Source organism: Nyctibius grandis, chromosome 2 (genome assembly GCF_013368605.1).
Source record: "Nyctibius grandis isolate bNycGra1 chromosome 2, bNycGra1.pri, whole genome shotgun sequence".
Taxonomy (NCBI): Eukaryota; Metazoa; Chordata; class Aves; order Nyctibiiformes; family Nyctibiidae; genus Nyctibius; species Nyctibius grandis.
In genome coordinates, this window is record NC_090659.1 from 117,770,382 (window position 1) to 117,784,970 (window position 14,589).

At 41.8% G+C, this 14,589-nt stretch overlaps 1 protein-coding gene across 2 annotated transcripts in view; it reads left to right on the forward strand.

Moving 5' to 3' along the window:
• The window catches only part of NOX4 (NADPH oxidase 4), a 116,064-nt gene extending 104,434 nt beyond the window's left edge, over window positions 1-11,630 (forward strand). For both annotated transcript variants that reach the window (XM_068422814.1, XM_068422805.1), the window contains 4 exons: window positions 1,955-2,063; window positions 2,646-2,714; window positions 4,707-4,807; window positions 10,546-11,630. In XM_068422814.1, the coding sequence (XP_068278915.1) occupies window positions 1,955-2,063; window positions 2,646-2,714; window positions 4,707-4,807; window positions 10,546-10,666 (400 nt within the window). In that variant the 3' untranslated portion in view covers window positions 10,667-11,630. The remainder of the gene's footprint in view (window positions 1-1,954; window positions 2,064-2,645; window positions 2,715-4,706; window positions 4,808-10,545) is intronic.
• Window positions 11,631-14,589: the final 2,959 nt, after the last annotated feature.

Genomic DNA, 14,589 nt, shown 5'->3' on the forward strand with positions numbered 1-14,589 from the left:
CATTGTCTTTGCCCTGGCTTAGAAGCAGAAATTGGCAGGTGTGAACATGCAAACCACCTTACGATGCCAGCGCTGCAGAGCAGCAAGGCCAGTCCTGTTGAGTCAAGAACATGCAGGTCTGGGGGAAATCAGAAGCCCGTCAATATATTCATCCTGCTCAGTTGTGTTCCTGTTGTATGTACACAATTTAATTCCTGCTCCTGCCCTTCCCTCCACTTAACTGTTGAACCTGATGCCCTATTTCTAAGGAAATACAACTTACATTAAGGAAAGCTTGTGGCTTTCATGCAGAAGGATCTAAAAATAATTGCTGTTATTATGGGCAGTGGTAACATAGAAACACACAAGAAGTGTTATATACATGTGGATTCGGTTGTAATGGGGGGTTGTGCCTTTATTGCATAGTATATCTTGCTGGAGGTAGACCCAAGCATACGTGTCTGAGGTGCTATTTTAAATCTATGCTTGACTTGTTTCATGAAGTCTTGCAGTCCAGCCTCTTTGTCCAGCTGCAATGTTTCATCATCGAGAGTGGTGTTTTGTTACTAAGCTACAGCAGTTCAATACAAAATGCCTTGCATTTTTCTCTTTTATCCTTTTTAGAGTGAAAGGCACTTATTTTCTTTGCTACTGCTTGTAGTTATCTTGTCACATCTGACCAGATTGTGACCCTTCCTAAGGGCTTGTCTTAGTGTAGGTATTCAGAAAAAGATGGAGGAAATCCTGCTCTGCAGGTCAACAGTTTACAAATAAAAAAGCTAAAATCAGGACTTGAAAGACACTGTACTCTCCGCTCTTAACGCACTTTTTTTTCTTTCTATGTGGAGTTGACACAAAAGGGGAGTTCTCAGCCCCTACATGCTGCTGAGGATGTGTCCGTCCTTGCTCCTTGGGCTTACAGTAGAGGTTAGGGGTATGGGGAGGCAAGGCAGTGATTGGAGTCATCACTCTTAGGTAAATTATTAATACAATACCCTTGATGGATATGCCAGCAACCCTAGAGTTTGAAATAATGCACAATGGGTATGGTGAGATGTATCATGAAACTTTTCGACTGGGGTTGGCTCCTGGGACTAGCATTGGAAGTTGACAGGCTATGGCCTTCCCTATCTGAAAATTATTTTAGGAGGAAAAGGAGGAAACAATCTGTGCACTGACTATCAATGATCAGAGCAACAGAAAATGGCACTGGTTAACTAAGAAGATACTTCCTGGATATTTGTGCTTTGTTTGAACTCATTAATCATCAGGATTTTTTTCACTTCTATTTTCTTTCCCAGTTCATTCCAGTCCTTCTTTTGTGCTGTATTTGTGTTTTATTTGCATTAGAAATCTGACACGAGAGTCTTGTTTTTCTAAATACAACTCCAGAGTCTGCCCATGACTGCACTTTCCCCGCCAGCATTTTCTGAGGACTGTAATATATCACACAGTTCCCTAACACAGTGGAGCTCTGATTTGATTTGGTCTTTGTGATTTTGCTAGAGTATTAATTATAATCAACCAGAGCCTTCCACATATAAAGCCAGAATTAAGTCCTGACATTATTGCATTTGTCAATATTTTTCTCTTATAGGTCACTTTATAAACCTAATAAAGAATTGACTTAATAATACACTTGAACTTAGAATGTCTGCTTTGCTTTGAAACAGAAGTTTGATGGTGATGCATGAATCCATATTTGCTGCCCAAATAATCTGTATAGCTGACAACATCCTAATGTGGAAATAGTATCTGTGAAGGGTGTTAGCTCTGTGCTAGATTTAATATTCTCAGGATCCTCATAATAAGCTGCATTGGTCATTTCAGTGTCTGATGTATCGTAGGATGAAGAACAACTTAGCAGTTACCTTCTAATGGAAATTCGCATTTCCACTAATGAATATAAAGCATCCTTATTAATGTTTCCTTTTTAAATGATAATTTTTCATTACACAAACATTTTATTTTCAAGTGACGACTGGAAATGCTACAAGCTCAGAAGACTCTACTTCATTTGGGTGTGCAGGGACATTGAATCCTTCCGCTGGTTTGCTGATCTGCTCTGTATGTTGCATAACAAGGTAATGGGTGTTGCTTGGAGTGATACTGACAACTTAATAAATGCAGGATATGTCCACACCACACAACTGGCATGCTATGGAGAAAGGCAACCTTGCTCAAAACAAGCAAGCTCCAGCACTACATCTCCTCAGGCTACCTGACCCAGGCTCCATTTATTCTTGGAGCTGCACAAAACAGTTTGAGTATCTGTCACCAGTATCTCACTGCACAGTGTTGGCATGTTCCAGTTGTCTGGACACTTATCTGTGAAATTTATGAGATGGAAGAAGAACGTGGAGGCTGGGGAGTCTGAGTGGTCTCTAGCCATTTGGCTCGTAGACAGACTGAGAAGGGAAGGGGATATACAATTTCATGTAGATTTTAAGAGCAGTGTAGCTTCCTAAAATAATATTTTGTACACAGCATGATATGCAACATTCTGGAGTGCACAAAAGGGTGCTGTGCAAATGTATCTTCTTCATTAAAAAGCTTGCTTTGCTGATGCAGAGACCCAAGTCCTCAGGATAGTAGGCACAAGTGACTTTACACTTACATTGAGAGAAGGGATATTTTTTCACTAGCTGTTTTTATTATCCACCCAGCTTTGGCAGGAGAATCGACCAGACTATATAAACATCCAGCTGTACCTCAGTCAAACAGATGGAATACAGGTATGTGGCTAAACGCTGTTTGTAACCCGAACTAGACCTCGGGGTAGTAAACAATGCAAACTGTCAGTCAAATGCAAAAGGGAATTACTGCAGATGGTAAAAACAGGAAATGAGGCCATGAACTCAAGTGACTGACTAATTACTAGGGCAAGAGAGCAAGTCCATCCCCACAGCATTAAAAGAATCTGGTCTAGTAGCCTTAACTTGATTAGATGTGGGCAGAAATCCATGTCTTCCTTTTCTAGGAAAGAGGTCCTTCCAGGCCAGGCCATGGAGCAGACAGTTGGCCATGTTTTGTGGGAAATCTGCATCATTTCTGGGCTAAGAATCAAAACAGCATAGTTCTAGGAGCTTGCAAGCTCAGATCTTCTTTTCAAATAAATATTTTGAGAGAAACTAGCAATTTTTAAAAGCTTTGGGTTTCTTTGCCTCAAATATAGAGAAAAGTTACAAATCTCTTGATGTATGAGACTGGAAATTATACTGAACTGTCAACTGTCATGTATTACCAACCCCAAAGCTGGGCTAATTCCCCAACTCTTGGCATCTCCCGTAGCTATTTACCCTTATGATCTTATTTTACATTATTTAGCATATGAGCCTAGGACTGATTCTTTACCCTGCTGCATCTGGAAGCTTTCCATTGACTGCAGCGGGCCCAGAACCAAACCTAACAATTACTACAAAACATGAAATGCAGTGAGAAACCATGCCCAAAGGATTGTGATAGCTACAGTAGTTATGAACAACTCCATAGATTTAATGCCTGGATGATGTCTGTCAACTGGAATGGGGTGCTTGAAAATACCTAATTGATGAATCTGGTATGCAATTGTTAGGTTAAAATTAAAACGCGAAGCAGGACTGCATTGCAATGCCACAGCAAGATTGTAATAACAGACAATTCAAAGCAAGTTTTCTAATAATGTGTATCAAGCAGCTACTGAATTTATTTAAGTCAACTTTGGTTTAAGTCTTTCTTTAAAGTCACTTTTCTTTTGTGGCTGTTGAACAAAACTGGCATGAAATATGATGCTGCTTGTGATTTCTCAAGGGGGAGTTAAACTCAACTCTCCATTGCCATACAGCTTCTGTGTTCACTGATGTTAGTCCAAAGTGCTGACTGCTACCAAAATTCGGGCAGTCTCGCTTTGTGCTCCCTTTATTCAGAAGTAGCGTGCCTGTGCGACAACAGGGAGCCAAGCCAATCCTTCAGCAAATGCCTCTTGAACATAAAAGGCCAACAGAGGATGGGTTACACAAGGCTCTGTGTTTGCACTGGTACGAGCTATGTTTCGAGTCATTCAGCAGTGGAGCGAATCTAGTAGCCTAGATAAGACGTAACTTCTCTCTGCCCTTCTATCGCATTAGGACTGAAAACCAAAGAAAGCAAATGCCCTGCAAAGGAAGGGCATTTGACCTTATCAAAATGCTGGTGAGTTAGCACTGCTGGAATGGGTTGAGACCCACCCCGGGAGCAGTTTTGGCTGCTTTCTGCTGTTACAGCAGCTCAAAACAGCTGGCAAAGTACTCTCAGGGAGAAATGTAAGATTTCCAATGTTACTTTTCCAGACCTAGTCATCTTAATGGTTACTTGTACAAAGTTAAAAACAAGACTTCAGACAGAAATATGATTTTTGCATCAGCAGTGTTTCTTCCAGATTAGCATTAAAAGCCAATAAGGGAATGAGTAATAGGAGCGTGGTTATTGTTTTATGGCTTAAGTAAATTGGTTTAAAAGTAATGGGAAGATTAATGAGCAGCTGCAAGAGGAACAATGTATAACAAACACCAAGGAGAGCCATTGAAAAGGCAGTGAGCAGAGGTACTGGTGCATGAGCTGACTGCAGTTTTAATCACAACTGTCTGATACTTGTGCTCAGGTTTTACACCTCAGCAATATGGTAAGTCAGCCAGTGTCAGAAATGGGAGCCCTGGGTGATATGAGACAATTTGCAAATCAGGCAGAATGGAATTTTTTGTTTCTTGCAGAAAATAATTGGTGAAAAATATCAAGCTTTAAACTCAAGGCTTTTGATTGGACGACCCCGGTGGAAACTTGTTTTTGATGAAATAGCAAAGTGTAACAGACGGTAAGTACCAGGCCGCCTGAAGGATGCCACAATTTGAAGGGTGAGGATATTATCTGTTTCCAGCTATGTTTGTATGAAAATATTTTTGATTTTATCTTAGAGTGTAATGTTAAGCTACTAATGTTGAAATTAACTACTATTTTGCTGTGAGAGATACCCTGTACAAACTGAAACTTTTTTTTTTACACTCAGAAGAGTTCATCTTTTCATGCAGCTGGGATGTTCAGTGGCCCAGAAAATAAAAGTAATAGATTTCCATCTCACTGCACAGAGATTGCGTATGTTTTTGTCCGTGGCATATCTTACTTGCAACATATGCTGGTTTTATGTATAAAGTTGCATTTTTTTAAATTATTGACTTCTATGATTTTCATGATTTACAGTGCTGGTTTACAAACAGAATATACAAGGAAGAATCTGACTGAACTGTATTGTTTTTATTCAGAGGTTATATTGTCTTTGGAGATTCCTGGCACTTTTTTATTCTTTGTTAAGACCTGGCAATGCCTTTTTACTGTGCTAGGCAAACATATTATGGTCTGAAACAAGACAGTTGTAAACCAGAAAAGACATGCAATTAGACTATGGAATGTCTTTGTCCAGATGCAGCTTTGTTGGTTGGGTATTTTGTACCCCACTGGCAGTTTTCTGCCTCAAAAGCTGATCTGGTAGAAGGGATTGTGTGAGTCTTCCCTAATTCACTTCTGGTATAGTTAGTGGGGTGGGAGCAAACCACCCTCAGTAGCTGTTGATAGTAATCTGGGTACACCAGGTTGAGAGGTGCTCTCATGATCCCATTCACTTGCAGAACTTTCCCTCAAGAACATTTTATCCTCTCTTGCACTTGCAAAGTGAACATCTGCCCATGGCTTATTGACTCTTCTCTTCTGAGGCTGGATATGACTAGGGGACACTGAGCTCTGGCTCTTGAGAAGTGTTGAGCACCAATATGTATCACAATTGGCAGTGTAAGCTGCTGACAATAAGTGTCTTGGATTCAGGTCATAGAGGATGTTGTGGACAGGGTCCCTTGCCAGGATGCCCCAAAGGCTGCTACAGAGGGACATCCCTAGTAGGATTCTCACACTGTGCAAACAAGTATAACTTAGAGAAGGGCTTTGTAGTAAAGAACCGTGGGAAAGAAAGGGAAATAGAGAGTTCGGAGAAGCAAGTTGACTCTCTGTCTCAGAGTGCTCTGCACAAAGGACTGTTGACCTTTTATGCTCCATTCTAATGACTTTTTTGTTTACCTGTGTGAATGCAGTTTTAAAAGATGAAAATGATGAGGTTTCTGCCACTTCCTTGCAAGGCTGTAAGTGCACATAATAGAGATGAAGCTATTAGTGGTAGTCATGCTTGCTTTTTCTTTTGTGCTTTCCATCGCATTACTCCCAATTAGACTTCAAGTACCATTTCCTCTGCATTTCCACATCAAGTCTTTAAATTGTGACACCATTTCCAAGCAAGGTGTCTTTTAGTAACTAAATAATGTTCTGATTCATCTGATTATCCTGCAGCTTGCCAAGATGTAGGTTTCCTCACCCTTTGTCACCCCTTTAGCAGCATTTATGGATATAGGTCTGTATCTATAGACGTAGTTACATGTAACGTGATAGACAGTAGTGCAACCTGTAACTCAACTGTCCTGCAGAAACTTACCTGTGGTAGGTAAATATTCTCCCTATTTCCCTAGATGAGATGGGAACTTCCATTTTTCTCTATAGTCCAATTTCCTGTTCTCCTACTAACTTTATTTCAGTTCTTATTTCTCATTAACTTTCCACCTAAATGACCCTGCTGCAATAAGCAGACCAAAAAATAAAATAAAATTTAAAAAAAACAAACAGGGCAACCAAGTTATTTCCAGCATCTGATGCCAGTGTTCAGGCTTTCACATGTATTTGCAATCATCCCCTTGGGCTTGTTTATGGGCAGCCAAGATATTTTCCATTTTTTATCTTGTGATTTTAGTAAAAGCTGTGCATAAATAAACACACAGCTGGCAAACCTCTCATCGGTTTAGCCATCTGATTGGTTTGTGGTTTGTGAATTGTTGCTGTTGTTGCTGTTTGGGTCCCAAATACGCAAAGTGCATTTGTAAATGTCTGAGCTTTGCCAGACCTTCAGAGCATGACTTGGGACAACCCAGCATCAGGCTCCTGGTTCTTTCTTCTGGACTAAGAGGAGCAGACGTGTGCCATCTACTGTTGACATTTTATATGGCATCCGCAGTCCCAAGGATGTGTATTGGGACAGTTTATATAATACATTATTTGTCTTGTTTTTCATGCTCTCTCTTTGGGGATGGAGCAGCAATCTTGTTCCTGTTCAGTTGTCTCCTGGATGAAAAGCTTACACCATGCCTTGGCTGCCATGCTTTCTCCATTTTGCTTAGTTCAAATGGACGTGTGCTTTTTTTCCAGATGGATTCTGACCTAGAAAAAGACATGAATATCTGTAGGAGAGGAAGGCGTGGAGCACCATGATGCATTTCTTGTGCACTGTAAAGGAGAAATCTCACTCTAGGAATGAATATGGGATTTAAAACTGGAACATTTCAAGTCCTGACTCTGTCCTCTCTAGGTAGCAAAGTATTTCACCTCTCCCTCACCTACCGCTGTTCCTAAAAAGAATGTAAGAATATCTGCTGACCTCTTCATCCCATAGGAACACTGAAGAGTTATTTGCTTAGTGCTCTGAATGAGTAAAATCCTATATTAATGGTTATAATTATTACAAAGAATGGTCTATAACACAGTTTCCTAAATTGTAAACATGTTATTTAAAAGATTTTCAGACATTATGCCTCAGCAATACCTAGCCATCTATTTTAATTTGACAAGGTCAGCCATTGTCCCAAACAAGTGATAAGCAATTAAAGCCCATCGGCTCAGCGTAGTAGCGTGCTGCTCCGTGTAGTGGGTGCTTTGAGCTGCCTGCTTGCTTGTGTCACAGCAACCGGGCAGGAGCCAAGCTAGGCAGGGAGGAAGGTATCTGCAAGCAGGGAAGTGGGGGGCGTAGGTGAGGGAGGATGTGGGGTGTGAACTGTGGGAGTTGAGTGATACATGGAGGGATGTCCAGAAGAGATGCTGATTGTGGGTATCCCGAGAAGGCAGTTTGAGAGCTTCTGGCTTACAGCATGGAGCAGTGGCTCAGCTGGGCTTCAGGAGACCTTCTTAGTCACCCACAGGTCTCTTCTGTGACCCCAGGCAAATCATTTAACCTCTCTGTGATTCTGTTTAGTAGCCAAAAATTCTGTGTACCTTGGAATGATGTTGCTAGGATGGGGACACATTAGCAGTGTGTGCTGCTTAGACATGTCTGTGCTTCGGGAGCTATATATATATATATGTAATGAAGGGGAGAGAAATGGATGAACTCTTCGGGTTTTATTTATCAGTTATCTGTACTAATTAGACTAATGAAAACAAGCAACAACATTAATTGTCTCAATTAAATGCACAGTAGAAGATAGATTCTTACTGGCAGCTCATGCACCCTTTTTCTTCACTGTGCGCAGATTAGAGGGTGTTCAGAACCTGCAAGTGCTGCGGAATCTTACTTGAGAGAAACGAGCAATAGCGTTCTCATTATTTCTGCAAATGCAGCCACCAACTCAACACCCCTTGCCATTAAAAGGAGTGCTGCCAGGACAGGAAAGTGTAATAGATATACATATGGGTGAGAAAGGTATGAGTTATGAATATTTGCCATGGATTGATAGGAGAGATGGTGTAACTGAAGGCAATTAAAGTCAGTGTTGTAAGGTGCCTGCACAAGGGCACTGTTGTGGTTACCTGTGTAACTTTGTGATCATGGAATCATAGAATGGTTTGGGTTGGAAGGGACCTTAAAGATCATCTAGTTCCAACCCCCCTGCCATGGGCAGGGACACCTTCCACTAGACCAGGTTGCTCAAAGCCCCATCCAACCTGGCCTTGAACACTGCCAGGGAGGGGGCATGCACAGCTGCTCTGGGCAACCTGTGCCAGTGTCTCATCACCCTCACAGTCAAGAATTTCTTCTTAATATCTAATCTAAATGTACCCTCTTTCAATTTAAAACTGTTCCCCCTCATCCTATCACTCCATGCCCTTGTAAAAAGTCCCTCTCTAGCTTTCCTGTAGGCTCCCTTCAGGTACTGGAAGGCTACTATGAGGTCTCCCCAGAGCCTTCTCTTCTCCAAGCTGAAGAGCCCCAACTCTCTCAGCCTGTCTTCATAGGAGAGGTGCTCCATTCCTCTGATCATCTTCGTGGCCCTCCTTTGGACTCATTCCAACAGCTCCATGTCCTTCTTATGTTGGGGACCTCAGAGCTGGATGCAGTACTCCAGGTGGTGTCTCACAAGAGCGGAGCAGAGGGGCAGAATCCCCTCCCTTAACCTGCTGGCCACGCTGCTTTTGATGCAGCCCAGGATACGACTGGCCTTCTGGGCTGCAAGCGCACATTGCCACTTTTTGATATTTGAGTCCTCAGTTGTGCCATGCCAGTGTTGCTGTGCACTGGTACAGCGTGGGCTGCCGTGCTATTTGAGCTGCTGCCTAGCATCAGGCACATGCACCTGACAGTGTGCATCAAAGATTTCTCCTTATATTTGTTAGTTCCCTTCTCTCACCAAACACATACACAGGCAGCTTTAAACTGTACATTTGATTACGCTGCATGTACTAAGATATTTTATATTAAATAATTATTGGATAAAATACTGAAACTGTCCTGGAGGCAGGGACCAGGACTCAAGTCTCCAGCCTCTTGGTGAGTGCTGTAGATCACAATAGGTAGAGCCATGTTCCCTCTTGCGTGCTGTCTCTCCATCCCAGTAAATCTTTAAGATCTTTCTCTGTAGTGGCACAATTTCAGCAGAAAGATGAAGATTTTTTTTTTCATGGTGTAGAAGAGAAAACACTGCATCTTCTTTTCCTGCTCCCTCCTTTCCCTTCTCCTTTCAAAAAAAGGGAGATGATGAATATCATGAATGGCTCAGTCCTCCTGTTGTGGATGTGCCCTGTTCTGATGCAGGGTACTGCTTTGAGCCCTTAGATGCTGTATGACCATGAGTCTGACTCACAGCCTGTGTTTAAGGTGACCAGAGAGCAAAGAGCTGTTGTCGGTGGAGTGGTGTGAAAAAGTCAGGTTAACTGATGAATCCTGGCTGGTCGCTGTGAATGATGAACAAGGATCATATTCTGTGTTTGGCTTTTCATAAGGCTTTCCAATACAGCTGCTGAAGGGAAGATTGCATGCTGATGTGAAACTAAAGCAAAGCAGTAAATTTATTCTACTGCTGCCAGAAATAATCATGGGTTAGTAGTACTCTGTTTTTGTTAGTGTAACGAATCACCATTAGTGACTAGATCTCCTGCCTGTGTAAATCAGGAGTTACACTAATGAAGTCATTACAGTGAGACACATTTTTAACAAAAAAAAAAAAGTGATTAATCATGGAAAATATTAGAGTGGGAAGTAGTAATTTTTCATCACTTGATATGTAGAGACTAAGGTGAGGTCCTTTTTCTATGAGTTTTCTTTGTCAAATAAGTAATAGGGCTTGCTGTGGGGATGCTTGGGAGAGATCTAGTGGCTTCAGTAAGACTAACTACATGATCTCACCTTAAAATCTATGCATAGCTGGCTTACGTATAATACAGTGAGGCCAGAATCCAATTCTGTCTACCGTTAGAAGTTACTGTTTATTTGCAATGTCATAACTTTTTTTCTTTTTTTTTTTTTTTAAACAGGAAGACTGTTGGAGTTTTTTGTTGTGGACCAAACAAAATCTCTAAGATACTTCATAAACTGAGCAACAGCAGCAACTCTTATGGGACAAGGTTTGAGTATAATAAAGAATCCTTCAGCTGAAAGTCTGTTGGACTAGCAAGACTGTCTAGAAGATAAAAGTGCAATTTTTTGTTTCTACAACTTATAAGTTCAGCTGTGGTTTAAACAGACAGAAATGTACCAAAGAGTAGCACAGATTTTCTTATTTATGATTATTTAAGACTTTGGAAAATGATGGATGCAGCAGTATACCAACAAATAATAAGTACTTATGCTCAAAGCCAAATGCGCTCGCACAATATTTGTGGCAGTGGTGATTCTTTGGAGTTGTTTCTGTTAATTAAAAAGTACAGAAGCTGGGGAGAGACACAGTTGCTTTAAAAGGTGATGGAAAAAGAATCTGTGGAATGTTTGAACTTCTTCCACTTCAGTCCTCTGAAGCTGTACCAGTAAACCAAACCCCAGGTTAATCCACATGACAAAACATAGTGTATTACAAAGACCTCTTGCTTTTGTTGGTATGCAAATCTCATGGCTTTGGGGTGGAGACACTCTATAGTAAAGATTTTATGCATTGCAGAATTGGGGTTCTGTATTTAAAGTATAGAGCATTACTCTCTCTAGCCTGCTTCTGTAATGGATGTGAATATTCCCACTGTGAATGGAAGAGAGGGTGGAATATGGGGAAAGATGTAAGTTAACCTATGGAAAAGTGAGCACAACTGTGTAGCACTTGTGAGCAGACTCTGCCGTGATGTAAATTACAGCCTTTTGACAAGCAAACAGCTGTACGTGGAGAACTCTCTATCTCGCATTGATTCAGCATTCAGTGAGTTTGCAAAATAAGTGTGATTTATGCAGCCAGAAAGATGGAGCAAGAAAAGTAATTAACAGGAGCAGACAGGATATGATCTTTTATTACACCACGCACTCAACGTGGAAGTTGCACTCAGTCTGCACTCGCATGCCCTGAATGTCAAACGCTTCAAACGTTCAGATGCTCTTACTGATTAATTTACAATGCAGCAGGTTGAAACCCAATTCAGAGGTCCCAGAGTATGTTTGGTTGACTGTCATCCTTTGAGTACATTCCCTGGAGTCACACTTGTTTGCACTGATGTCACTGAAAGCAGGATCAGGCCAGATGTACAGCAGAGGAAGAACGAAGCCTTCATCGCTGTGGCTTTTTGCATCACATGTGCAGGTAGAAACTTTGCAGGAGCTGCAGTATGGTTTCAGTATGTTCCAAAGGGGAGGATCTGAAACATCCAAATTTAATTTCCCCTTCCTTTCCCCATCTTTCCTCCCCACAGATGTTTTCAACTCTGCTCATAGTTGCCATGGAAGGGCTAGAGGTCAAAACAGGCACTTTAAAACTTTCTGGTTCTGAGGAGCAACTTTTTTTCCTCCATCCAATAGCTGATCCAACTTCCTTTATTTCTTCTTTACCCCCTTTACTTTATTTTGCTGAGAAGAAGACATTTAAGTGGGAGTCAGGCACTTAGCTGGCACAAATAGGCATCATTCCAGTGCATCTTAACAGAGCAGCATCACTTTATACTTGCTGAAAACCTGCCCCTTCATCTCCAGCAGAAGCTTGGGAGCAATACCCTGTAGTGTTTGCAGCACACACAGATGTAAGATGGTTCAGCATCTCTCATGCCCGTGGTTCACCTGTATTTAGCACAGTGCATTTGATTCGGTTTACAGCTTTCCGGTGAATATCTTTTTTATTCTAGTAGGAAAGACACCAATTTTCAGCTCACAACACAAACTCTGTACAGGGGTCTACAAGTATCAGTATCAGTGTTCAGAGGGACCCATTTTTCTAGGAGGTGGTGTATAGGCGTGTTGTATGTGTAACTAGTGAAAATGAGTTTGGTCTTTGCCTGGGCAGCTCCTGCTCAGGAGTTGCCCTCAGTGGAGCCGCAGGGCAGAGGTGCAGCAGTGAAGCCACATGCGGATGTGTTTCTCAGTGTCTGGCCTTTGCACTGAAGTTTTTACCTCTGGCTCTGCCCAATTTGAAATTCATGGGGTAAGGAAAGAGCCAGAGATGGATGTATTCCTACTGATGAGATTTCTCAAAGTAGCCTAGAGAGAGAGAAGCCGAAATAGAAATGCAGTGTGGGATGGGAGCCTACATTGCATCTACTATTTTGATTTTTTTCTTTGAGGCAGGAAGGATCATTATTTTCCCATTGGATCTCATTTATCCATCACCGTAAAACTGGAGGTATGCAGAGAAGGATTAGACTCTTTTTAATCATTAATATTTCTTTCTAATACTGCCTGAATGTATTTTATAATAAACATAACACTGATGGCAAAATGCATAGATACTGGGTGTTGCTGGTACTGCAGGCTTTTTTATTTGCTGGCAGTTAGCTTAAAGCATGATTGAAATCATGACTGCATCTATTAAACACAACCAGACAGTGATCTTCCTCCTTTGTTTTAGGATCTAATATCTAATGGTTTTTAAATACAGTTCAGAGTCATCTAATCATGATGTTGTTTGTGGTTTCACATCTCTCTGATAGATATTGGTTCCATTACCATATAATGAGCAGCTAGTTTTGTAGTTAGCTCTGTGCTACAACAGATATTTTCTGGCTCAGCTCCTATATACGTAGCCCTTTATAATTAAAATAATAACACTAGTACTGTGCTCTTGTTCTGCCCTGTAGCAGGAGCTGATGCTGCATGTAGGCATGTTAAATGCCAGTTGTTACATTAGGCAGTGCTGTCAGAGCAAGGTGCAAGCAGAGCCAAGGTCTCCTCTTTCTGCATTTGTCCTGTTCCAGCCTCGGCTGGTCCACTTGTGAAACAGTCTGGGGACTGTCTGCCTTTCTGGAGTGTTGTGAGGCTTTAATGTTTCGGGATCACTTCAGTGCACCTGCAGCGAAAAGGGCTGTCTAATTGCTATGCAACTGTATTTGTGTTTTATTTTGTCTAAAGCTTCATCTGGACAAACTTCTCTGTCCTAATTGCTAGACCAGGTGAGGGTGGGTTTGGGGAAGGGCTGAAAGCCTCAGTTGTTTTTTTCCTTTTCCTTGAGCTGTGCTTTTTAAAGGGGAAAAAATATTAAGAGTTAGTGACTGTGACTTGGCTTCAGGAGTGGCAGATGTTATGGTAAACACGGTCTTACTACAGGCTGCATTGTCCTTGCTGCTTCTGAGTGTGTCTCCGGCTTGCAAAACTGAGCCAAGCCCTCTTTTAAACTCCATAGCTTTTTTATCTGTAAGTCAAGTGTACATGAAAATATAACTCTATGCCAGGCAAGTATGTGAAGGCTGACAGCACTTAATTCCACATTTAGAGATCAACTGGATTTACATATTTGAATGTCTCTTTACGCTCTAAACCGTGTCCTGTAAGTGGGTCTGTCGTAAGTGTCCTGCTGGCAGGGGAAGGATCCCACCATGTATTCTGCCACTTCTCATTCAGCCTGTCACAAAACTGCAGACCCCTCAGTGTTTGCTCAGCGGGATCTTTGTGTTTTGTTCATCATAAATGTTTCAGGACTTTCTTTAAAACAGAAGTGTTTTCATGCCATGATGGAAACCAAGCCTTTCCTCTGCAATGGGAATCCAGCCCTTGTACAGCAGTGTGGGACTCCGGGCTTTACACAGCTAACAGCTGGATTAATCAGATTTACCCAAGAAATCCTATTCCCATAGCACTGAGATTACTTGTGTGAGTAAATGTTCACTGCCGTAGCAAAGGACTGCAGAGATGAGCCCTGATGGAGTGTGGAAAGGCCTGATGAGGAGCGACCTTCACCGCTGAAGTCTGCAGGACAGCCCGTCCCTCCATGATGATTAGTCCAGCCTGAGTTTGGAGCAACACTTCCCTATTTCAGCATATGGTACTAATAGCGTGTGAGTTCTTCCTTGGTCTTTCATCTGCTCTTCTAGGAGACAGGACTGAAAGGACTATGAGAGATCTCTGCATAAAACCTTGAGCCTGAGCTGGGGAGAGGGCACCAGTGCATACCACAGACT